Source organism: Schistocerca gregaria, chromosome 2 (assembly GCF_023897955.1).
Source record: "Schistocerca gregaria isolate iqSchGreg1 chromosome 2, iqSchGreg1.2, whole genome shotgun sequence".
NCBI classification, from domain to species: domain Eukaryota; kingdom Metazoa; phylum Arthropoda; class Insecta; order Orthoptera; family Acrididae; genus Schistocerca; species Schistocerca gregaria.
The window spans coordinates 635294815-635322098 of NC_064921.1; the positions used below are offsets into that span (position 1 = coordinate 635294815).

At 40.8% G+C, this 27284-nt stretch overlaps 1 protein-coding gene across 2 annotated transcripts in view; it reads left to right on the forward strand.

The window, feature by feature from the left end:
• LOC126334660 (run domain Beclin-1-interacting and cysteine-rich domain-containing protein) overlaps positions 1–27284 on the forward strand; it is a 203552-nt gene that overhangs the window by 169372 nt on the left and 6896 nt on the right. For both annotated transcript variants that reach the window (XM_049997119.1, XM_049997120.1), the window contains exon 10: positions 14693–14875. In XM_049997119.1, the coding sequence (XP_049853076.1) occupies positions 14693–14875 (183 nt within the window). The remainder of the gene's footprint in view (positions 1–14692; positions 14876–27284) is intronic.

The following is a 27284-nucleotide window of genomic DNA, read 5'->3' on the forward strand; positions in this document are numbered from 1 at the left end:
AATGGTAAGACAGAGATTTAGGAACCAGGTTTTAAATTGTAAGACACTTCCAGGGGCAGATGTGGACTCTGACCACAATCTGTTGGTTATGAACTGTATATTAAAACTGAAGAAACTGCAAAAAGGTGGGAATTTAAGGAGATGGGACCTGGATAAGCTGAAAGAACCAGAGGTTGTACAGAGTTTCAGGGAGAGCATAAGGGAACAATTGGCAGCAATGGGGGAAAGAAACACAGTTGAAGAAGAATGGGTAGCTCTGAGGGATGAAGTAGTGAAGGCAGCAGAGGATAAAGTAGGTAAAAAGACGAGGGCTGCTAGAAATCCTTGGGTAACAGAAGAAATATTGAATTTAATTGATGAAAGGAGAAAATATAAAAATGCAGTAAATGAAGCAGGCAAAAAGGAATACAAACGTCTCAAAAATGAGATCGACAGGGAGTGCAAAATGGCTAAGCAGGGATGGCTAGAGGACAAATGTAAGGATGTACAAGCTTATCTCACTAGGGGTAAGGTAGATACTGCTTACAGGAAAATTAAAGAGACCTTTGGAGAGAAGAGAACCACGTGTATGAATATCAAGAGCTCAGATGGAAACCCAGTTCTAAGCAAAGAAGGGAAGGCAGAAAGGTGGAAGGAGTATATAGAAGGTTTATACAAGAGCGATGTACTTGAGGACAATATTATGGAAATGGAAGAAGATGTAGATGAAGACGAAATGGGAGGTAAGATACTGCGTGAAGAGTTTGACAGAGCACTGAAAGACCTGAGTCGAAACAAGGACCCCGGAGTAGACAACATTCCATTAGAACTACTGACGGCCTTGGGAGAGCCAGTCATGACAAAACTCTACCAGCTGGTGAGCAAGATGTATGAGACAGGCGAAATACCCTCAGACTTCAGGAAGAATATAATAATTCCAATCCCAAAGAAAGCAGGTGTTGACAGATGTGAAAATTACCGAACTATCAGTTTAACAAGTCACAGCTGCAAAATACTAACGCAAATTCTTTACAGGCGAATGGAAAACCTGGTAGGAGCCGACCTTGGGGAAGATCAGTTTGGATTCCATAGACATGTTGGAACAAGTGAGGCAAAAGTGACCGTAAGGCTTATCTTAGAAGCTAGATTAAGGAAGGGCAAACCTACGTATCTAGCAGTCTTACAGAAAGCTTTTGACAATGTTGACTGGAATACTCTCTTTCAAATTCTGAAGCTGGAAGGGTAAAATACAGGGAGCAAAAGGTTATTTACAATTTGTACAGAAAGCAAATGGCAGTCATAAGAGTCGATGGGCATGAAAGGGAAGCAATGGTTGGGAAGGGAGTGAGACAGGGTTGTAGTCTCTCCCCGATCTTATTCAATCTGTATATTGAGCAAGCAGTAAAGGAAACAAAAGAAAAATTTGGAGTAGGTATTAAAATCCATGGAGAAGAAATAAAAACTTTGAGGTTCGCCGATGACATCGTAATTCTGTCAGAGACAGCAAAGGACTTGGAAGAGCAGTTGAACGGAATTGATAGTGTCTTGAAAGGAGGATATAAGATGAACATCAACAAAAGCAAAATGAGGAAAATGGAATGTAGTCGAATTAAGTCTGGTTATGCTGAGGGAATTAGATTAGGAAATGAGACACTTAAAGTAGTAAAGGAGTTTTGCTATTTGGGGAGCAAAATAACTGATGATGGTCAAAGTAGAGAGGATATAAAATGTAGACTGGCAATGGCAAGGAAAGCATTTCTGAAGAAGAGAAATTTGTTAACATCGAGTCTAGATTTAAGTGTCAGGAAGTCATTTCTGAAAGTATTTGTATGGCGTGTAGGCATGTATGGAAGTGTAACATGTATGATGAATAGTTTGGACAAGAAGAGAATAGAAGCTTTCGAAATGTGGTGCTACAGAAGAATGCTGAAGATTAGATGGGTAGATCACATAACTAATGAGGAAGTATTGAATAGGATTGGGGAGAAGAGAAGTTTGTGGCACAACTTGACCAAAAGAAGGGATCGGTTGGTAGGACATGTTCTGAGGCATCAAGGGATCACCAATTTAGTATTGGAGGGCAGCGTGGAGGGTAAAAATCGTAGAGGGAGACCAAGAGATACTACACTAAGCAGATTCCGAAGGATGTGGGTTGCAGTGGGTTCTGGGAGATGAAGAAGCTTGCACAGGATAGAGTAGCATTGAGAGCTGCATCAAACCAGTCTCAGGACTGAAGACCACAACAACAACAACAACAACATGGTCTGGAAGACAAAATTGGTTTACTTACAGCAAGCACAGATGCATTTAGGCAGTTATTCTTCCCACACTATTGGAACAAGAAGAAACCTTAATGTGGTACAATGGGAAATGCCTCCTGCTAGGGATTTTGTAGAGTACAGGTGTAGATAATCAAAATGAAATTTATTATGAGATAGGAGGGCAGAACTACAATGCCTGACAAAAAGAAGCAGCACCCAGAAAACTAACTTGGATGTCACTGTAACACCATCAGTGGGTATATAAATCATTCAAATTGCAATTCTCTTTGACAGTTAGAATGGCCCCCATAGTGCATTAGTTTTATTCATGTTTTAGATTGTTACTAGGCTTGCTAGGGTATATAAGGGCATGAAAGGCATCAGATGTTGAGTGATCAATGCAAAGGACACAGAAGACACCATATACTTGTCTAAGACAGTATTATCAGCACCTGAAAGAGTTTTATAGGGATCTCATTATGGGTTTCCATTTAGTCGGCTCACCAAATTGTGTTATATCCAGGTTTGTGGGGAATTCGGGTGTGGCATTGTTGCAATTTTGGGTTGCATGGAAAGGTGAGGGCATCATATTCCTCATCCAGCATACCTGCCCAACACAAGGAAGGATTGCCGTATTGTGCACTAAGCATATTGTAACACCTTCTACGTCTGCCATCCAACAACAACAAGTAATGGATTCCCTGCAACATTCTGTGTCACCCTGCACTATTGTTCAGAGACTAGCAGCATCCAGACTAGGGAATAAATGTCCCATATGTAAGCTGCTGTTAATTCCATTACATAGGTGTCTGTGTTCAACACGGTTTTTGTGTGGTGTGATGGCCGGGAAGTGTGGACTGCTGGTGAATGGCATTGCATTGTGTTTAGTGGTTTAGCACTATCCTGACTGACTTCGTCAGCGAGTATGGCAGCAACCTTCAGATGTTTTGAAGAGTGCACTGGTAACAACTCTTGCTTAATGGTGTGGGGAGCCATTGAGTATAACTTCAGGTCTTGGCCAGTTATGATCAAGGGCACCATGTGAGAGTATGTTGTGGATATTCAGTGTCCTCATGAGTAACCTCTCATGCAACAATATTGTGGTGTCATTTTTCAACAGGACAGTACTCATCTATGTGTCTATGAACCGTCTACATGATATTGAAGCACTCCCATAGCCAGAAATATCCCCAGATATATACCCAATGGAAGATATGTGGAATCAGCTTGGACATCTGGGATGATAAGGACCAGTTACAGTAGGTGTGGGCCAACTTGCCTCATGGGAGGATACTGCACCTTTCACACCATTCCCAATAAAATCAGTACATGCATCCTGGCCAGGACAGGTGTAACGTTATACTGATAAACAGGCTCATACTGTGAAGTTCTTACATGATTTTGTAATCACTGAAATAACATCATATACCCTCTCAACCCATGAAGTTTCATTTCATTTCCTCCTCCCTTTATGAGTGCAGTGCAGCCAGATAGACCACTTTGTAGTTAGTAGGACCTGGCTAAGATCACACCTAGATGTGAGGAATAAAAGAGGAGCAAATGTCAGTAGGGACCACAACCTTATGCTAGCAACAGTTCATCTCAAAATATCTGCACACAAAGAGACATTGTGGGCAGAAGAGGATTAAGTTTAATTTTGGAAAGTCCTAGAGGAGTTCTTGATCCAGCTGAGAAATTGTTTTTAAGTGCTTAGCAGAGGAATTGAAGAGGATGACATTGAGGGTCAGTGGGATGCATTGGATATGACCTATGCACAGACTGCTGAACAAATTCTTGGAACAAATGACCATGGAAGACAAGACTGTATCTGTGGCTATACTTGGGATGCAATACAGCAGAGGAGTATGGAAAAACTCTGGCTAAATTGCGCACAGACAAGACGAGCAAAAGAAGTAATCCAATGGGAACTCTGCATATTAAATAGGATGGTGAAGAGGAGTGTCAGGAAAGATAAGAGAACCTTCATCAATAATCTTGCAGCTAAGACGGAGCCAGCAGCTAACAGACGCAATAACAAGACTCTATCTAACATTACAAGTAAACTTTCAGATAAGAAATTTGGTAGTGATATGCCAATCAAGGACAAGCAAAGAAAACTACTCACAAATCAAGAAGACCAAGTGCAGAGGTGGAAACAACATTTTGAGAACATTGTGTACTGTGAAACTACAATATGACAGTCTAACTCAACTGAATGTGGACGGGGAAGGACTCCCACTTGAAATATCAATTGACATAGAACCACCATCTGAAGAAGAAATCGCTAAAGCAGACCAATAAATAAAAAATGGAGAAGCTCCGGGCCTGGACAACATCTATCCAGAGTTAATCAAAGTAAATCCCTCTATAACAGCAGAAATTTTACATCCACTCCTGACAGCCATATGGAGGAATGGAAAAGTATCAAGTGTTTGGAACAGAGGCATACTCATCGAGCTCCCAAAGAAAGGAGACCTATTGGTTTGTGAATTGGAGAGGCATCACCCTGCTGTCAATCCCAAGCAAGAACCACTCACTAATAATCCTAAGTACGATAAAAACATATGTAGATGAGGAAATTCAGGGAAGGTCACTCTTGCATTGAGCAGATAAACACCTTGAGTATAATAGCCGAATATTCATATGAATACCAGTCATCACTTTACATGCTGTTTGTAGACGTTGAAAAGCCCTTTGACAATATAATTAGAACAAAAATATGTAACTCACTGCAAACTTTTGGAATTCCTCAAGAAAATAATTACTCCTGTCAAGTGCATGTATGAAAACTACATGTGCCAGCTTCAACATCAGGGTCTGCTTTCAGACCCAGTAGCAGTGAAAACAGGAGTTAAGCAAGGCTTCATGCTCTCACCGATAGTATCTAAAATAGTACTGAATCTTGTAATGATGCAAGCAATGGATAAAGTGAGAGGAATAAAATGGAGCAGTGAAACACATATTACAGATGACCTTCGCCTTCTATCCCACAGCCTCCACAACATGAAAGAGAAAGTAGAATATCCGAAATCTGCGGCAAAGAATGTTGGTTTGAAAATGAATGCCTAAGAAATGAAATACATGTGGGCAAATGATGACAACACTGCAGAGCTTGAGCTTGGGACCCAGGTAATTGAAAGGGTGGAAAAAGTTTGCTACCTCGGATTACACCATATGGTGGTCCAATGGAGGGCATTAACAGCACATCAACAAAGCCAGAGGCACTTTTACAACTTTCTGCTCTATCTGGAGATTGAAAGAAATAACATTGAGGACCAAATTGCAGATATTTGAAAGTAATGTAAAATGTGTGTTGCTTTATGGATGCGAAACGTGAAAAGTGACAAATCGGCTAATCCATAAGCTGCAGACATTCAACAACAGATATCTGAGGAACATCCTCGGAAAATGGTGGCCAAATGTAGTGTCCAATTAAACACTCTGGGAAAGAACCAGCCAAAGCCAACTGGGCTGAAAATAAGAAGCAGGAAGTGGAGAGAGTAAGGACATACACATAAAAGACCAAATGAACATATTACATAGGAAGCACTTTGTTGGATTCTGCAGGTACAATGGAGACAAGGCGAGTCCATAATGACATGGAGAAAATCAGTTGGAGCAGAATGACAACAGCAAGGAATAGGATGGGAATAAGTGAAAATACTAGCAGAAGGCAAAACAAGACTGCGATCCTTTGTTGCAACCCTATGCTCCACATAACGAGTTAAAGGAATTAAGAATATAATAATAACAAAAACAATAATTTGAAGTGAAACTGTGTGATACTATCTGCAGTCTGCAGTGTCCATTTCCTTAATCTTAACTACAGTGGTGTGCATCTCTTAAGGATGAAAATAACTGCCACATGAGTCATCACTGTCAAGTGACATAGCTCTATGTAAGTACAGTACATAGAAAGAACTGCTATAGCATAATACGGAATGGTGACTGAAAGAAATACAAAATGAGAGGAACAGAATGACCCCGTCATTCAAATACGATGTTATACTGAAGTCGCCCGTGTTTCATCATGACCTCTTGGACATTTCACAAGACAGGACATGATTCTTAATAGGGTGTGTGAACATCCTGATAGCAGTGTGAGCACTGCAGTGTGCTCCCAGGTAAGAATGGTAAGGAGTTTTTGTGGTAGGATGTTCCATTCCTCCTCTAGTATGGTTGGCAACTGCTGGATGGTTATTGGTGCATATGGGTGTACTGCAATCATCTTCCTAACACATCCCACACTTGAAGTTGGGGGACAGGCAGGCCAGTCCATTTGCCGAATCTCTCCTCGTTCCAAGAAATTCTCCTTCATCTGTGCTGTATGGTGCAGTCATACATTGTCATCTGTAAATAAGTTGAGGCTGAATGCACCCCTGAACAGATACACATGGGGAAGGCGTACTGTGTCTCAATAATATTAACTGGTCATTGAACCGTGTTCAAGGATTTGGAGGTCAGTACACCCATACGGCAGGATCGTTTTTGTTATCTGTGTGTTACAGGAGGCATAATGTTGCATTGGCTTACTGACCTCCAAATCTTTGGACATGATCCATTCACCAGTCAGTGTCATAGTGACACAGTACTCCTTCTCCATGTGCCCTTTTCAGGGACGCATTTGGCACTAACTTCATTTTTGTGGATGACAATGCATGACTGCATCAAACAGTGCAGGTGGAGCAGCTCTTGGAGCAAAAGGCTATTCAACAGATAGACTGGCCTGCCCATTCCCCAAATTTATTTCACATTGAGCACTTGTAGGCTGCACTGGAAAGACATATTGCAGCATGTCCATATGCACCAATCACCATCCAGCAGTTGTCAATTGCTCTGGTGGTGAAATAAAACACTCTATCACAAGAACTCGTTACCAATTTTATTACCAGCATGGGAGCACATTGCAGTTCAAGCATTGCCACCTGTGGTGATCACACACCCGATTAAGAACCAAGACCCATCTTGAGTAATGTCCAGGTGACCATGATGAATCATAGCAACTTCATTTCTGTTTGTCTCATTGCACCTTTCTTTCAGTTATCTTCTGTACTATACTGCAGCAGTTCTTTCTACGTTTGGTCCAAGTTTCATCAAGCTGTGTTACTTGGCAATGGAACATGCCAAAGTTACTTTCATGCTTAAGTTTTGCACACCAGTTATTTTGTTTCCCTCACTGCTCGAAGGTATTCATTATACCTCTCCCTCCTCATCCTCTCCCTTCACCTTACTCTCTCTCTACATCTGCATCAGTACTCTGCAGATTAATGTGAAGTGCATGGCAGAGGGTACTGTCCTTTGTACCATGTATTAAGGTTTCGTCTTGTTTAGTTTGTATATGGAATGCATGAATAATGATTACTTAAACACTTCTGTGCATGTTGTAATTACTCTAGTCCAGTCATTAGTCCATACAGGAGTGAGTATGCGCGGGGTGTAATATACATTGATCAGCCAGAACATTATGCTCACCCATGTAATATCCAGGCGAAAGCAGCGTCGGTGGTGAGGAATGACTGCCAGGCGCACGCACGCACTGCATGTGATACTACGTAGTAAGTGTTCAGTCCACGTTTAATGGGAAGGTGCACAATCTGTCTGAGTTTGACTGAGGGCAGACTGTGATGGCCCAGGGCCTTGGTATAAGCATTTTGGGAACTACACTACACTAGCGTGTTCAAGGCATGCTGTGGTGATTGTCGTCAACATGTGGCAAAACCAAGATGAAACCATGTCCAGACATGGGGTTGGATGCCCCCCCCCCCCCCCCCCCCCCCATTACAGATGCCAGACGTCGTAGGCTGGGCAGACCGGTGAAAAGGGACATAGGGACATGTGGCGAACTGTGGTGAAACTAACATTAGACTTTATTGCTGGGCAGAGTGCAAGTGTGTCCGAACACACAGTGCACCAAAGACTTGTAATGATAGGCCTCCACAGCTGAAGACACAGGCATGTGTCAATGTTAACATGACATCGGCAACTACAACAGAAAAGAGCATGTGACCGTCGGCACTGTATAAGTTAGTGCAGTGGCAAAGCACTACATGGACTGATGAATCCCAATATCTTCTTCATCATGTTGATGGGAGGATGCGAATCCAGGGAAACAGTTCCCTGACCCCTGCACAGAGGACGAAGACAAGCTGGTGGCGGCTCCATATGATCTCATGAACATTCATGTGGGTAACCATGTGTCCATTGGAGCTAATGTAAGGCATCCTGATGGCCAAGCAGTTTTGTGCATTGGTTGCAAGCCACGCACTGCCCTTTGTGAGTCATGTTTTCCAAAGTCAGTGCCATTTTTCAATAACACGATGTGCCATGTGACAAGGCTAGGAGTGTGATGGAGTGGTTCAAGGAATACAGTGGTGAGTTCCAGTTGATGAGCTGCACTCCCAACTCACCAGATATGAACCCGATTGAACCCATCTGGGATGTGTTGAATGTGGAATCAGAGTTCATCCCCCCCTCATGTGTCACCAGTGTTATCCATGCCAAAGGATGTTGTACCAACTATTAGGCCGATGACCTTAATGTTCAGACTGATCACTGCATTTTCAGCTCCCTCACTTAACATTATTTCTTTAAAATTTTTAGTAGGTTATCATAGGATAATGGGCATTTGTTTAAAGCATCTGCCAATCCAGGGTTTTTGAGCATCTCATGATGCACTCCTGTGGATCAAACTAACTCGTAATCATTCATACTAACCATTGTAATTATTCAATACAGGGTATCCCTGGAGGAGTGGTCAATGTTCAAGGATATGAGAGAAACACTCAATTGAAGCAAAAAGCTTTGTATCGTGGCCATGATGCAGTTGCGGCAGCAATGATTACCAAAGTACAAAGGACAACTAAAATAAGCAGAAAGATATGTATGTTCAAAAAATTCATAAAAAATCAGTAGTGTCATATCTCAGTGAGGAACTTGAGACTTTCAGCAGAGGAACTCTGGCTTAAGATTAAAAGAATTGTTGATCATTTACAGGATGGATATGTACCCAGGAGAACAGTTCAGAATGGGAGGGAACTTCCATAGTACACAACTACATAAAGAAACTTCTAAAGAAACAGAGATTACTATATAATACATGTAAAACAAAGCATAGAGCTTTAGATAGAGAGATGGTGAATGAAACACATTTGGTTGTCAAGAGAGCAATGTGTGATGCCTTCAATGACTACCATAGCATAATATTGTCAAGTGATTTACACAGAACCCAAAAGAATTTTGCTCTTATGTAAAGGCTCTTAGTGGCACCAAAGTTAGTGTCCAATCTCTAGCAAATGAAACAGTAACTGAAATTGAATGTAGCCAAGCAAACGCTGAAGTGCTTAACTCCATCATCAAATGTTCTTTTATTAAAGAAAACACAGGAGAATTGCCCCAATTTAATCCTCGTACCACTGAAAAAGTGAATGAATTTAATATGAATTTTCAGTGGTACTGAGAAACAGCCAAAATTGTTAGACTTGAAGAAAGCTTCAGGCCCCAGAGGAATCCCTGTCGAATTGTACACTGGATTTGCAGCTGAGTTAGCCCTTCATCTAACTATAATCTATCATAGATCCCTCAAAGAAAAAACCATACCCAGTTCTTGGTAAAAGGCATAAACGACACTCATGTTTAGGAAGGGTAGTAGAGATGATAAGCAAACCTATTGTCCAATATTCTTGACATTGATTTGTTGTAGAATCTTAGAACATTTTCTGAGCTCATACATAATGAGGTATCTTGTACAGAATGATCACCTCAGTGTCAACCAGCATGGATTTCAAAAACATCGATCATATGAAACCCAATTTGCATTTTTCTCACATGGCATACTGAAAGCTTTGGCTAAAGGCAACCAGGTGGGTGCAGTATTTCTTAATTTCTGAAAAACATTTGACTCAGCACCTCGCCTACACTTATTGTCAAAAGTACGATCATATGGGGTATCAAGTGAAATTTGTGACTGGATTGAGGACTTTTTGGTAGGGAGGACACAGCATTTTATCTGGGATGGAGAGTAATCATCAGATATAGAAGTAACTTTGTGTGTGCCCCCAGGGAAGTTTTGGGACCCTTATGTTGATATTGTATAGTAACAACCTTGTAAACAATATTAATCAGGCTTTTTGCAAATGATGTTGTTATGTATAATGAAGTACTATCTGAAAGAAGCTGCATAAATATTCAGATTTCAATGTGGTGCAGAAATTGGCAACTTTCTGGAAATGTTTACATTTTGCCCTTCACAAAATGAAAAAATGTAGTATCCTATAATATCAATGAGTCACTGTTGGAATCGGCCAACTCATACAAATGCCTGGGTATAACACTTTGCAGGGATATGAAATGGAATGATGAAATAGGTTTGATCGTGGGTAAAGCAGGTGGGAGACTACGATTTATTCGTAGAATGCTGGGGATGTGCAATTAGTCTAAAAAAGAGAAGGCTTACAAATCACTCGTGCGACCCATCCCGAATATTGCTCAAGTGTGTGGGATCTGTACCAGATCGGACTAGCATGGGGTATTGAATGTATAGAGAGAAGGGCAGCATGAATGGTTACAGGTTTTTTTTAATCCATGGGAAAGTGTCACAGAGATACTGAATGAACTGAACAGGAATACTCTGGAAGATAGATGTAAACTATTCTGAGAAAGTGTATTAACAAAGTTCCAAGACCCAGCTTTAAATGATGACCCTAGGAACATACTACAACCCCCTATGTATCACTCACATAGGGATAAGATTAGAAAAATTGCTGCATGCACAGAGGATTCAGACAATCATTCTTCCCACACTTCATACGTGAATGGAGCTGGAAGAAACCCTTGTAACTGGTACAATGGGACATATCCTTTTGCCAAGCGCTTCACAGTTGTTTGTAGAGTATAGATGAAGACGCTTTAAATTTCTTTTTGTAGGATGTCCTTCTGCCATTAAATTAGCCCATTGAATGTGCAGCTTTCCATGGTGTGTTGTGAGTGAAGTAGTGAGAGAGACTCTGTGTCTATGAGAAGCTTCGATTAACTGTGTTGGTACACGTGCTGGCTGAAATGTCACACATCTACACTAATACAGGATATGCAGATATGGTTTACGTTTAAGGCTTCTGCAATGGCAGCACTCATACTATTGTTGAAGAATACCAAAATGTCAAGCTCCTGGTGGTGGAGTGTTTGTAAGAGAGTCAGCATATCGTGTGAAACAGGTATTCTCCTAAGTTTCCATTTTTTTCTAAACATGTAATTCATCAACTTGTGCAGGAACAGAAACATGTTGTTGAAATGGTGCAGCGTGGTCCTACTACCAGCACTCAGCTACTTTCTGCTCTTATCAGTGTTCCAGATATGCATTAAAAACACAGATGATACTTTATAAATTGCAAATTGTAATGTTTACATACTATTGTGCATGAGGACACACACAAAACTGACAATGTATTGGTTAGTACAAAAAATAAGTAACGATGTACAGTAAATGTGTTCTGTCTTGGAAACCATTCAGAAGAGGGCATACACCAATCAGCAAAAAACTACTCCTATCGGAGCACAAAATATGTGAATAAGTTGCTGTTTGTTTAAAAAACTCTGATTGAAAATTTTCCCAAATATTTTGGCATGCAAACACATCACACTTTTTTAGCATGCAACTCACTTCCAACTCCCGCAAGCTCCCTTAGCTGCAAGTCACTTGTACCCATTAGTCAGTCACTGTAAGTCACTTGTACCCTCCCACTCCCTGTTGCCCTTTCTCACTCATTTACCCCAACTAATTATTGTCATTATATCTTTGTCTCTCTCTTTCACTGTCTCCAGTTACAGTCCCCCTCATTTTGTCCTACTACCACAGTCTCCTCTCACTGTCACTGTTTCCCACGTGCTCCCTCTCACCGCTAATATGTCATTCCTTTCTTCCTTCCTCCTGCTGCTGCCTCATCTCTCTCTCTCTCTCTCTCTCTCTCTCTCTCTCTCTCTCTCTCTCTCTTGTTGTCATTGTCGTATGTTCTGTCTCACCCACTTCCAGATCCTCTTTCTCTTTATTCCTCCTCCCCAAGCCCCTCCCATAGCACTGTCTCCTTCACTCTTTTCTTAGCACTGTTCTGTCACTGTGAACTATACATAATTGATTGATCACTATTCATACAGCGTGACAGATGTTTACATACAGGTGTTAAAATAATTAAAATATAAAACTAAATTAAAAGTCCAATAGTTAACAGTAGCTGTTGAAACTGATCAGCCATTCACACAAGCAATTTTGCAACTTTTATGTCGGGTCTTCTGTTGTTCATAATGCTATGTGATATGATATATAGGTAACTATTACAGAATGCCACAGAGTAACAGCTGGTGTGGCTAGACAAAGTTCTCAGCTTTCTTCAATTGGTGAAACCACCATCACTGACAAATGTTCAGGCTGTGTTAAAATTACAATGAGAACTGTCGTCACTTGACCAATTAAAATATGTTCCTGTGGTGCCTATGTTGAGCAATGGGTAGGCAGCTCATACCCCACTTTTCAGTCAGTGTTTTAAATGAACCAGAACATATTCACATTTTTGTGCTCTGATAGAAGCATTTTTCTACTGGTTCCCTTCTTTTCCCTGCCGCAGCAGGCATGTAAACCGTATGAAAATAACTTCATGGGTCAGTAAGATTTTTGGTAGCTTCCTTATTTGAAACTGAAATAGTTCAGAACTAATTTGACACTCCAGTCTGGTTTTTAAATGCAAAAAATGTTTGCATACACTTCAGTACTAAAACACTAGGTTCCCAGATGATAATGTAGGCACTTAACAGCATATTTCTCTGTGCTATATCATGTTGTAAACTATGTTGTCACCTCACACCAGATGTTATGTGCATATTTTATGTGTACTAGTAGGGTCATTTGCATCTCATAAATGAGCAAATGTATGGAGAAAACCTTCAAGGTAGTTCGAGATTGAGATCTTCGGAATATGTCCTAAAAATTACAATCATTTGTTGTGCATAACCGTCTCTGAATCCACAGCTGGGTTGTGGTACCCTTAAACCTGTTTCAGGGGTGTTTATTGATAATGGATGAAGATTTTTGAACATGAGGAGATGGCTGTTCTAGATAAATGACTAGAGAATATACCATTAAAATTGGAGCTATTTGCTGCAGTTATTTATTATTTATATTTGGCCTCATACAGGATTTTACATGTAAAAGTAGAGTAACTTTGAACCCCTCTCTCTTGGAGACACACAAAGATCTCAGGATAATTTTCAAGGTTGTTTTAGATCAGGATCTTAGAACTATATAAAAAAATGTTAGCTGTTTCTTGTGCATAGTTGTCTTGGAATCCTCGGCTCTGTTTGGCTCGCTGCTGACTGTGAAAATATAGTAAAGAAAAAAACCTCTTTTTGTGGTTTGTTGAGGAACTGCCCATGAACTAATGGTGCCTCCATAAGCCCCTTAAGACCCACCATACCTCACATCAAATGCAAAAAGAATCAGATGAATTGCTCCATTTGCCTGAGCAGGAGAAAGGATGTAGCATTCATACTTTTGATCCTGCACTGTAGGATAGTGACACTAGGACAATCTTTCTGTTGGACAGCAGTGGCTTATCTTTCTTGTAGCAAAGCCCACTTCATATACTGTTCACAGATTTTGAGAATATGTTCTTTACAAAGGTGCATTCTGATTTCTTTTCTTTTCTGTAAAAGTATCATTTTTTCCCAAGAATCTGCTCATGGAAATGCAAATTCATTGTCAACAATCAGTTCAGTTTATTGGCCACAAAAATGCAATCACATATCAGGCACGTCGTGCAAGTAATCTCAACTGTATTTACTACACATCAACCATCCTGCTGTTACAAGTTTATATATGACAGAATGTGTTTTTAATCTCAAAGAGTTTTCTGTGTTACCTTTTGCAAGGTTAAGAAAGTGGACTCACATTCAGCCATGCTGATTCACATTTTTGATGATTTCCCTGAATCCATCAAAGTAAATGTTGTAGCAATGGACATGGCCAGATCCCTTCCCCATCGCAGAATCATGCTCTGTTTATAATGACCTGATCATCCGTAGGACATTACGCCCTAATGTTTCCCTTTCTCCATGAAATAAGTAAGACAGGAGGACAGTGGCCAACAGTGGCAGTGTTAAACATGACATTATTGCAGCCTCTCACTATCACATTGTTTACTGCCGCACACTGCCCTGGGATAGTAAAACAGTATTTAGGAGAACAACTCATGCTTGTCCCAAAATACTACATTAATTATATGCCCTTACATACTCTCTTACTTACATTCAAGAATTTAATGAGACAATATTGCTCAAATAAAAGTGAAAAATTATATTCTTGTATAGTGCTTGCTAACTGTAGCTTAATTAATCTGAAAATACTATAACTTGAGCCACTAGATCTTTGTTGTCACCTAGCACTGAATCTGAATATTGTGATACCACAGGCGTAGGACATTGATGGTGAAGCAAAACTACCGCTGTGCTGGTTGCGGTATGAAGGTGGCACCAGAATATTCAAACCGTTTCCGTTATTGTGAGTACCTGGGTCGATATTTCTGCACTGGGTGTCACACAGGACAACTGGCACCAATTCCAGGCAGAATACTTACAAAATGGGATTTTACAAGGTGAGTGGCCCTTTTCTTCTTATTTTTATTCTTCTTCTTCTTCTTCTTCTTCTTCCTCCTCCTCCTCCTCCTCCTCCACCACCACCTCCTCCACTATACCTCCACTTCTGCACTAGTTTCCTAATTGCACTACTATTCAACATCCATTATAAGACTTTTTGTTCTGAGTTACTGAGTGTTGAGTCTATTATCCTTTTAAGTTTATGTTACATTATGTGGTTTAGTATTCAATTTTGAGACACAGATTCTCTCAAGTTTTCTGTGTATAAGGAATCTATTTGTGATATTTGAGGCTTTCTTGACATAATCACTGCTTCAAAGATTCACAGGCATCAACAAAATTGGATGTTATTTTCTAAACAGCACAATATTTTCACGACACAGCTTCTAGCCATCTTCATGTGCACTTTGTGAAAATTTGGTGCTGTTTAGGCAATACTGTAGAATGCTATCCTTGTGAACCTTTCAAGCAAGAATAAACCTTTATTGGCTGATATATACAACCTGGGGCAACTGGGAGATCCGGGAAAAACCCGGCAATTTTTTCATCTGGGAGAAAACCAGGGAATTTTTTAGAATTTCAGGAGTTTTTCATTGTTTTTGTTTTCAGTTAAATTCTTGTAATTTTGACTGGTACAACCAGCACTCTAACAAAGGATATTGTTGTATCCCACTACTGCAGAATAATACTGCAGCAATAAAACGTAAATGAGAGAAAAAGAAACCAGAAATAAAACTTAAGTTGCAAAGGAAATGCACCATATACAACAACAAAACACAGTGCTCATACAAGCACCTACCAACAGCAAAATGTGTCAAAGGCTTTAGGAAGACTATGCAGTGCTTCATAACAACAAATTGCCTTATGAGCGTGATGTCACAACTGTTAACATTAGATTCATTTGAGCAAGCGGGCTCATGCGCATGCGCAGTTGAGTCATGTGTGAGTAGTGTCCTCTCCCACTTCTGGCTGCAAAAGGTGGCTGTTAGCTGTATAAGCAGTAGCTGCAAACTGTCGGATGCTACCCAGAAAAATTTTAGTGGCGTGCCCAAGGTGCCAGATTCATGCATGAGCATCAGGCCCTTATATGGGGGGGGAGGGGGGGGGAGGGATCTGACCCGGGCCCGGGTGGCAATTTTGGAGGCGGGTTGGGGGGGGGGGGCAAATTCATATTCTTGAGGAAAAACTGTAGTTTCACAAAGCGCCAAGCATCCAGTGCACGTTGGTCTATTGATTATTCATATGATTTTGAAATGCACCCCTGTTGGATTTTGAACACATTCTAGGTTGATTTTTGAATGCCTGGCATAGTGTATGTGATGTGTCTACCAGGGGAATCCCCATCACATCTAGAAATAAACTTCCCTGCACACAAAAGGGGACGGGGCTACGTGAGCTGAACGGTATAAAGCCGAATGGGTGAATACCAATCGCTGTTTGTTTATGTGGTTGACTGGGTTTGTGAATGATCAGCGTTGTTATAATTACTAGTGAAATCCATAGATTCAGACTACCAGAATGGAAATAAAAGACTAAGAGGAACAACAAGTATTATCTTCTCAGTGTATCCAAGAATGAAATTTTGACAGAACATCTGTGGCCAGACATCTACTCTAGTAAGGGCCAGTTGTACAGTCTCTGGCTAGCAGCTGCTTAAGTTCTATTGTGGGAGTAGCGCAGAAAACACGTTATACGAACACATAATAATGCCTAACTGGGGTATAAATGCGAGATAACTAAATCGGTGATTGTGGCATGGTTAGTGAAGTGAACCGAAGAGTAAGTTTTGATAAGAATAATTACAGAATTATTGATGACAAGATTGTTTGCTAGAACAAGGAAGGAGAAGAAATGGGATCATCACATACATTGTGGAAGAATATGTGTATTCCAAATTTATATAAAAATTTTGTACTTTTACTTTCCGGTCTCACGCTTGAGAAGCTGGAGTGTATGAATGAAATGTGAAACTATTTCCTAACGTAATGCTTTTTGCTTGTAGTAGGCCTAATAGACATTTGATATTGGTAATTCATGAATTATATTCTTTTGTGTTATAAAAATGACCATTTGTGCCAAAACAATCTCGTTTATTTGGTGTATGTTACAATTACTGCAATATTATACAGGCCTATTTCATTGTTTCCAGCAGACAGTGACAAAGTGCACACAATCAGATCGATAAACCACACCTGTCTTGGGTACTACTTGTCTTAACAGCATTTTCAGTATTAGACAACGACATTTCGTTTGTTCATGTAGCAAAATATTTGACGAACTTTGATGAGGTAATAGATTCTTTCACAGAAAGGAAAGTATGCCATGTAAAGCTGTAGCAAGATTAGAGAGAAAACAATGCTAAGACTTAGGGATTCGAGAAATGTATACCGTTTTGCTTGTCTTTTGTCGTTACTGGTTTTATGTATCCTATATTTAATTTTATGTAACACTAAACAGCAAGTTATTAGCTAATAGGCAATAAAGAGTGCAAAATTTCTGAAGAGTTCTTGTTCTCCCGGTTACAAATAATCCCATCCAGTATTGTGTGCTTTTTTTTAAAGAGGGGCACTATGTCAAACCAACTGACTGGGAACAGCAGAGGCATCACAGGACTTTTTAATTTCCACTGTCCTGAGTATAGTTTGATGGCATCCATTACAAAATATACACATTTGAATTCTACAGAGCAAAATAGAGTGATGTATGATAGAAGAATGCTGTGTGAAGAGGCATGGGACTCCACCATGGCACACTTAAGACCAACATGTGTTACATTTCCTAGAACACACATGTTTTATGTATCAGACTCTTCATAAAGATGTGCACTACAAAATGAACATATTTTTGGAAGGTCAATTTTTTTAAATTTTTGGCATCCTACCTCAAACGCTTCAATGTTGAAGGAGGGGGTACCGTCGCTATTTAGTATTGCCCTGGTTCGGAAATATCATAGCTCTGGGGCTGATGGACACAGCAGTCTGAGTTGTAGTGGGGAGGTGGGTAGTTTCCACATGACCCGTGTTTACATTTAGTGATTTTGCTGGTTCCTCTTTGTTTGCAGTTCTCACTTCAAATGAAAACAAAATGGGTTTCTGTGGCTAGTGTGGGATGGCAGGTAAAATATGAAGAGGATAGTTGTTTATTGTTGTAGATTTTGCTCACCGCCTTTCTCACATGAGCCTGGCAACTATTTTTGTGGTCAGTCCTAAAGTGATGGAGAGCATACTGACCTTAGTTTCCAGTCTACATGGCCACATTTTGGTCCAGCCCACTGAAAGAAATGTTTCTATTCTCTTTCTACTTAGCCGGATCAGGACTATGATTATAAATGAAGGTATAAAACTCCAGTTCAAACACATATTGACTAAAGTATCTTACGTACAAGACTTTGAAAGTCATTAGGTTCAATTGACAGTAAATCTTTCTATCTTAAACAGCACTATTATCAGTTCAGAGGCGACCTCTATGGTACATTCCCCGACTACTAATACTCAAATAAATGGTTGAAATAAATGCTCACCACGAAAGTGGAATCACCACTTGCCATGCAGATTTGTCATTATTCACAGACAGCAAAGTAACAGTCCCTTTAGCAAAATGTAAGTGATCCAGGACAGTGTACAGTACCTACCAGTTATTAAAGAAAATATGCGTTTTTTAATCTAATACAAATGGGTAAATTTTAGTTACAACTTTGGTTTTCATTAAATTACTCAAAAACTATAAGAGGTAGCTTAACACAGTCCCTTAGTTATTATTTTTAGATTGTACTGAAGCATAAAACAAATTTTTATACTTCTAAGTTTAATATTTAGCACCTTCAATTTTTCTTAAAAATGTGGATTTTCTCTGTAATTTTAATTCTTTTGCTTTGAATCTTGCACTACTTATTTATAACCTCCATAGGCACATTCTGACCAAATTTTGGCTTTCTAACTTTATTATTTAGGCCACTTATTTTTTTCTTAAAACTGTACTTTTATGAAAACTATTGATTTAATTACCTTAAGACTATTACAGTTCATAACCAACAGATTGTGGTCGGAGTCCACATCTACCACTGGAAATGTCTTACAATTTAAAGCCTGGTTCCTAAATCTCTGTCTTACCATTACATAATCTATGTGAAACCTTCCAGTGGCTCCAGGTCTCGCCCACGTATACAACCTTCATTCATGATTCTTAAACCAAGTGTTAGCTATGATTAAGTTATGCTCTGTGCAAAATTCTGCGAGGTGCTTCCTCTTTCATTCCTTATCCCCATTTCATATTCACCTTCTACTTTTCCTTCTCTTCCTTTTCCTACTATCGAATTCTAGTCCCCCATGAATATTAAATTTTTGTCTCCCTTCACTACCTCAATTATTTCTTTTATCACATCATGTATTTCATCAATCTCTTCATCATCTGCAGAGCTAGTTGACATATAAACTTGTACTACTGTGGTAAGCCTGGACTTTGTGTCCATCTTGGCTACAATAATGCGTTCACTATGCTGTTTGTAGTAGCTTACCTATGTTATTATTTTTTTATTCATTGTTAAACCTACTCCTGCAGTATCCTTATTTGATACTTATATTTATGTATATGTGGTGTCTGTTCTCCCCACTTATCTGTGATGTATAATTCTGTATTCCCCATAATCTTATTTTCACTGATGTGGAGATACAGAATTAATCTGCAAGCATTCATTATTGAAAGTAAGGGACTATGGTATAGGGATGTAGACAGTATGACATGTGGAAGTTTGGGTCGGCCTGCGAGGCGTGCACAGATACCTTAATGGTAAAGCGACCGCTTCTGATAAGCGGAAAATGTGGTTTACAGTCCTGGTTCAGCACAAAGTTTTAAATGTCACTAACAGGTAGTATCTGCACCTAATACAGCTGATGCCAAGTTATTCACATCCAGTGGATTTACTTGGTTTGGTTCTACTCTATTTTATGTGCCCCGACAGACTATTATGTGTCATTAAAGGGAATCGCAGACTGCCCATGGGTGACTAAATCAGCCATATGTAGCATGTCTTGCTGAGTAGTTTAACCCTCTAAATGACGCAGTACAAATTGGTCTGTTCGTGGCTATTCCATCATTTGGAAAATGTTCCTGTAAACACATTCAGAAACAGTACAGGCCGTTGTTCTTTGCAAGCTGTTTGTGTATTAAATTCATCTCTTCTTCCAAATATAAGTCTTCTCTGGAATTCCCACAGGGGTTTCTATTGCTCTTAACACATAATTTGATTTCCTTACCATATTTGGTTCTTGGTTCCTGTAGCTCAGTACAACCCTTTTTCTGTTCCTGTTTGGGCTTTTTAAAGTTCACTGCAGAAGATTTCAGCTAGTTCTGAATCTGTGTTTTAATAAATGCTAAAGTTGACTTTAAGTTCCTGCCCAGTTCAGAACTGAGTTATTTGTGCTGGTTGCCCATTAACTTTCCCTTCTTTAAATGCCCTTGTGTTGCCTTATTTTCTGTATCTTTACCAATGAGGAGTAAACATTATCTTTTACTTCCATAATAGCCTCTGCGCTATGTAGCATATTCTGCTTTACTTGTGTAATATCCTCTCATAAACAAATTTATGTTCTCCCAATAATCAGTAAATTTTGTATTTACTTTATTTCTTGTTCAAATTGTACACTGTATGTTTCAAACCCATTGGCTGTCCCCTACTCCAGTCCATCTAATTGGTTCATAGGTCTTCCTCCTTTCAAAACAGTCTGTGCACCCTTTTAAATATGAACTGACGTGACCCACCTCACAAAATTCTAGCTTTCGCAACCAATGGTTGCTTCTTCAGGAAAGAAGGAAGGAGAGGGAAAGACGAAAGGATGTGGGTTTTAAGGGAGAGGGTAAGGAGTCATTCCAATGCCGGGAGCGGAAAGACTTACCTTAGGGGGAAAAAAGGACAGGTGTACACTCGCACACACACACACACACACACACACACACACACACACACACACATATCCATTTGCACATACACAGACACAAGCAGACATTTCTAAAGGCAAAGAGTTTGGGCAGAGATGTCAGTTGAGGCGGAAGTACAGAGGCAAAGAAGTTGTTGAAAGACAGGTGGGGATGAGCGGCAGAAACTTGAAATTAGCGGAAGTTGAGGCCTGGCGGATATCAAGAAGAGAGGATATACTGATGGGCAAGTTCCCATCTCCAGATAGGTTGGTGTTGGTGGGGAAGTATCCAGATAACCCGGACGGTGTAACACTGTGCCAAGATGTGCTGGCCATGCACCAAGGCATGTTTAGCCACAGGGTGATCCTCATTACCAACAAACACTGTCTGCCTGTGTCCATTCATGCGAATAGACAGTTTGTTGCTGGTCATTCCCACATACAAAGCTTCACAGTGTAGGCAGGTCAGTTGGTAAATCACGTGGGTGCTTTCACACGTGGCTCTGCCTTTGATCGTGTACACCTTCCGGATTACAGGACTGGAGTAGGTGGTGGTGGAAGGGTGCATGGGACAGGTTTTACACCGGGGGCGATTACAAGGGTAGGAGCCAGAGGGTAGGGAAGGTGGTTTGGGGATTTCATAGGGATGAACTAAGAGATTACGAAGGTTAGGTGGATGGCGGAAAGACACTCTTGGTGGAGTGGGGAGGATTTCATGAAGGATGGATCTCATTTCAGGGCAGGATTTGAGGAAGTCGTATCCCTGCTGGAGAGCCACATTCAGAGTCTGATCCAGTCCCGGAAAGTATCCTGTCACAAGTTGGGCACTTTTGTGGTTCTTCTGTGGGAGGTTCTGGGTTTGAGGGGATGAGGAAGTGGCTCTGGTTATTTGCTTCTGCACCAGGCCGGGAGGGTATTTGCGGGATGCGAAAGCTGTTTTCAGGTTGCTGGTGTAATGGTTCAAGGATTCCGGACTGGAGCAGATTCGTTTGCCACGAAGACCTTGGCTGTAGGGAAGGGACCATTTGATGTGGAATGGGTGGCAGCTGTCATAATGGAGGTACTGTTGCTTGTTGGTGGGTTTGAAGTGGACGGACGTGTGAAGCTGGTCATTGGACAAATGGAGGTCAATGTCAAGGAAAGTGGCATGGGTTTTGGAGTAGGACCAGGTGAATCTGATGGAACCAAAGGAGTTGAGGTTGGAGAGGAAATTCTGGAGTTGTTCTTCACTGTGAGTCCAGTTCATGAAGATGTCACCAATAAATCTGTACCAAACTTTGGGTTGGCAGGCCTGGGTAACCAATAAGTCTTCCTCTAAGCGACCCATGAATAGGTTGGTGTACGAGGGGGCCATCCTAGTACCCATGGCTGTTCCCTTTAATTGTTGGTATGTCTGGCCTTCAAAAGTGAAGAAGTTGTGGGTCAGTATGAAGCTGGCTAAGGTAATGAGGAAAGAGGTTTTGGTAGTGTGGCAGGCGATTGGCGTGAAAGGAAGTGCTCCATCGCAGTGAGGCCCTGGACGTGTGGAATATTTGTGTATAAGGAAGTGGCATCAATGGTAACAGGATGGTTTCCGGGGGTAACAGATTGGGTAAGGATTCCAGGTTTTCGAGAAATTGGTTGGTGTCCTTGATGAAGGATGGGAGACTGCATGTAATGAGTTGAAGGTGTTGATCTACGTAGGCAGAGATACGATCTGTGGGGGCTTGGCAACCAGCTACAATGGGGCAGCTGGGATAATTGGGTTTGTGAATTTTAGGAAGATGGTAGAAGTTAGGGGTGTGGGGTGTTGGTGGGGTCGGGAGGTTGATGGAGTCAGGGGAAAGGTTTTGTAGAGGGCCTAAGGTTCTGAGGATTCCTTGAAGCCCAGACTGGACATCAGGAATGGGATTACCTTGGCAAACTTTGTATGTGGTGTTGTCTGAAAGCTGACGCAGTCCCTCAGCCACGTACTCCCGACGATCAAGTACCACGGTCGTGGAACCCTTGTCCGACGGAAGAATGACGATGGATCGGTCAGTCTTCAGATCACGGATAGCTTGGGTTTCAGCAGTGGTGATGTTGGGAGTAGGCTTAAGGTTTTTAAAGGAGGATTGAGAGGCAAGGCTGGAAGCCAGAAATTCCTGGAAGGTTTGGAGAGGGTGGTTTTGAGTAAGAGGAGGTGGGTCCCGCTGTGATGGAGGACGGAACTGTTCCAGGCAGGGTTCAATTTGGATAGTGTCTCGGGGAGTTGGATCATTAGGAGTAGGATTAGGATCATTTCTCTTTGTGGCAAAGTGATATTTCCAGCAGAGAGTAAATCTTTGACGAGGTCTGTTTGGTTGAATCTGGGAGTGGGGCTGAAGGTGAGGCCTTTGGATAGAACAGAGGTTTCGGATTGGGAGAGAGGTTTGGAGGAAAGGTTGACTACTGAATTAGGGTTTTGTGGTTCCAGATTGTGTTGATTGGAATTTTGAGGTTTTGGAGGGAGTGGAGCTGGAAGTGGGAGATTGAATAGATGGGAGAGACTGGGTTTGTGTGCAATGAGAGGAGGTTGAGGTTTGCTGGGAAGGTTGTGAAGGGTGAGTGAGTTGCCTTTCCGGAGGTGTGAAACCAGGGGATTGGATAGATTTTTGAGGTGGAGGGTGGCATGCTGTTCTAATTTGCGGTTGGCCTGTAGGAGGATGCTCTGAACAGCTGGTGTGGATGTGGGAGAGGAAAGATTGAGGACTTTTATTAAGGATATATATATAATCAGCCAATATAAATTGTACTAATCCTTAACATGAGGTTCTTGTTGAAATTTACACTTGTGTGATAGTATACTGCCTTTAATTATTACTCTCTTTTTGTTAATTTCATGGGAATGCTTATCAACAAACTCTGTATTCTTTTATTCACTGCAGCACTCTAGGAAAAAAAAGTAACAAGTCAGTCACATTTATATCACACAGCCACTGTGCGTTCAGTGGCAAAGTGTACTTCACACCACTATTAGTGGTCTTTTGGCGCACTGCATGTGCTTATTGGGCAAGATAAAAATGAGTGTCCAAAAGTCTCTGCATTTGCCCTAATTTCTCCTGTCTTGTTCTTGTATTCCTGTGAAGTTACACAGTAAGACCAAGGAATTGTTTAAATCCCAGCTGCATTTTGTTTCATTTACTCATTGCCTAATGACAGTCTGCTTGGTAAGGACTCCAAATGCTGGAGCAGTACTCTGAATTGACCCATCTAGTGCCTTGTATGTTATTTTCTTTGCAGATTCACTGCATTACCCCAGAGTATTTCCAGTAATAACAAATTTAAGTCTTCCATTCACATTGCCTGTTACACATTTTACACATTCGTCTCATTTCACGGCTGTTCATCACTAATCTTAATATCTGATACTGTACAATTCTTTCTGTTTGTAATGGGTGTTATTGTTCACTTATCTATGTTTAAAGAGAGCTGAAATACTTTACACTTAGTGAAAATGTCATCCAACTTTTTCTTCAGCCCTTACAAGTATTCAACAACAACACTGATTTCCTACAGACAACAGCCTCATCAACAAACAATCTGATAGCACTGCTTGCTTTTATCTTATAAATAATTTATGGATATTGTATGTGTCATTTATGTATATGTATGCCTCCTTTGGGCTCATGTGGTATTACTTTTGTTACTACTGAACATTCTTCATTCAGTATAAGATATTGGATTCTATTGATCAGAGAGCCATCAGTCCAATCACATGTTCATCAATATATTCTCTAAGATCATATTGTGATTGTTAGGCAACAGTGCCATACACTGTCAAACGCCCATCATAAATTTAAGCAGATGAAATCTTCCTGTCTACCAGCATTTACTATTTGCATGATTTCATTTGTGAATAAAGTAAGATGTGTTTCACGTGATTCATATCCACTAATTACATGCTAATTCTTTTAAAGGAGCTTATTTCTCTTGTATGGTATCAGAGAATATGTTGTAGGATCCTACGAGAGGACAGATGGTGGTGTTCATCTGTAATTTTGTACTCCACTTTTTTATCCTTTTTGAAAGCTACAGTGACCTGCGCTTTTCTCCAGTCGGCCAGGACTGTTCACTGCATGAGATACACTCAAAACAACTGAGCTAGAAAGGAGGTCAGTTCTGCAGTGCATTAATTATGAAACCTACCTGGAATACTGTGAGGGTCTGATGTCTTGTTCCCATTGAGTAAACTTCATTGTTTCAGTACCTATCCTTTGTGAATATATGTAGTCATGAAACATTGGTACGGTAGTGCCTCCATTCGTGGACAAGTAATTGTATGTGAAAGTGAAGTTTTGGCTTCTGTCTGCTGTGTTCAAGACTGATCCAAAGAAAATTGTATGAACAATTTAGATCCATTTATTGGCTTCACATATGACCAAAACTTCCTCAGGTTTACTAATTTATTCATAGGGATCCAGTCCAAGATCCCCTCTGCTGTCAGGGTTGTGCTGAGCAGGGTGCAGTAAAAAGGATCTGTTTATGCTCAAGAGCACCAGGAAAACATTATTCACAGACACACATTTATTATTCACAAATACAGAATTGTCTTCCCAGGACACTGGCAGCTCATTTGGGACAGTGATGTGTGGACATCATCACCACTAGGAGGCATGCGCCCACTTGGCGGTATTGCCACATAGAGCATGGCTCGTTTGGCAGCCATTATATCATCCCCAGTCGGTGTCTCTCTGGCGTCGTAGCTGGCATGGCCTGTGGTGGGTGGCAGTGGACAACAGCTCTATGAGCAGGTCTCATAAACACTGTTGTTGACGCGAAAGACATGCCCTTGAGACTTGCCCTCCAGTTAGTAGCCAGAGATTGCCAGCAGCATCCTTGGCTGCAGGAATAGGACAAGCTGCAACAGTGGCTCCCCCTTACAATGGCAAACAGTTTCTTGGCCCCCACTGTTCAAGTATCCAGTTGCCCAGCAGGGTGATGGTGGTCTCTGCACCCCATCAGTGATGTACCGGAAGTTGGCACTTCAGCATGCAGTTGCCGAGTCCCTCCAGCAAGACTTGCAACTCCGTAGAAGGTTGTAGACCATCAACTGACATAGCTTCCTCTGAATCAAAGGACGACTGCAATTCAGCTCATAGATTAAGAACAGCTTAGTATTTATGCTGGTCCATTGTGCAATGACATTATGCACCCTAGCTTTTTCCTGTAGTCAGCTCTCCTAGTGGCTTCAGACTGTCACGACTTTGTCTTTCAGATGCTCTTTTCTGCTGCATCAGTAGCTGAATATATACTGTTGCATTGTAGCTGACCTTTCTTTTGAAACCGTGCTCCGTCACCAAGTCGACTCCATCTGTCTGTTGCCAAGATGTCATTGTGCTTTGTTTACAGACTTGGGCACTTGGCCGATCACACTTGCCATAATTGCTTCATCCCATTTCTTTCTAGGTGGCAATTTGGTGGTCATTAAATTATGCTCCTCGGTCTCTGATATCACCACTGAAGAACTTTAACAAATTTTTAGTGTTCACTAGTGATACTATTCTGGAGTGCAACATCTCCCCCTCTGTTCAAAAAGTTCACCTCGGATTTCTCAGCTTGAAGTATTTATGAAAAAATTTCATCACTCGCAGTGATAGTTATACATTGTTCAGTTTAGTTATCCTTCCATACTCACAGAATTAAATCATAAGGTTTCTTGGATTGACGCTTATTTCTGAAGCATTACTTTCTATGTCCAACACATTGACTTATCGTCTGAATCTTGATTGAATCTATTTCTAGCTCGCTAATACACTATAAGTTTATCAAATAGTGTACTGTAACCTCTCACTATTCCGTAGCTGTGTTTACAAACCAATCAATGGGTGTTTGGTGCACAGGTGAATTTGAGTGATGTACCAACTTTTTTTTGAAGCTGCAGTAGATTACACAAATCAAAATCGGAACCGCTACAGCACAGAAAGATTTTATGCTTATAGTCGTGATACTGTGATGTTACCTAGTGTGATACTCCTGTATGTGCAGATGCATTTACCCTGCTGTAATTCTCCCTCTCTGTGTTGCTAACTCTAGCAGCTTTTTGGGTCAGTGCAACATAGGTTGTGTCTACTTAAGTGTGATTGTATCAATAACCATAGCTAGTAGAGGAAATGTTGTGCCCACAGTGTCACAAGCCATACCATTTATTAGTAAGCACTGCTCTGTAACTCCATTCTAGCCATACCTTTTTTTTTCTGTGTTCATAACAATGTACAGTACCATTTCGTACACCAGTCTGTATCAGCCTACTATTGCAGGTTTAACTTCTACAAGGTTTCGGAGCCAGTGGCTCCTCCTCCTAGCAGAAGGGTTGAAGAGGAAGGAATAGGGGAACCCAAAGGACTGGAGAGGTGTAGGAAAAGGGGTACAGTTCAGAAAAGTCACCCAGAGCCTTGAGTCAGGGGAGACTTACCGGAAAGGATGAGAAAGAACTCCTACTATTTCTAATTGATTTTTTTTAGTGTTGTATTCATGCAGATTTTAATATTTTCCTTCT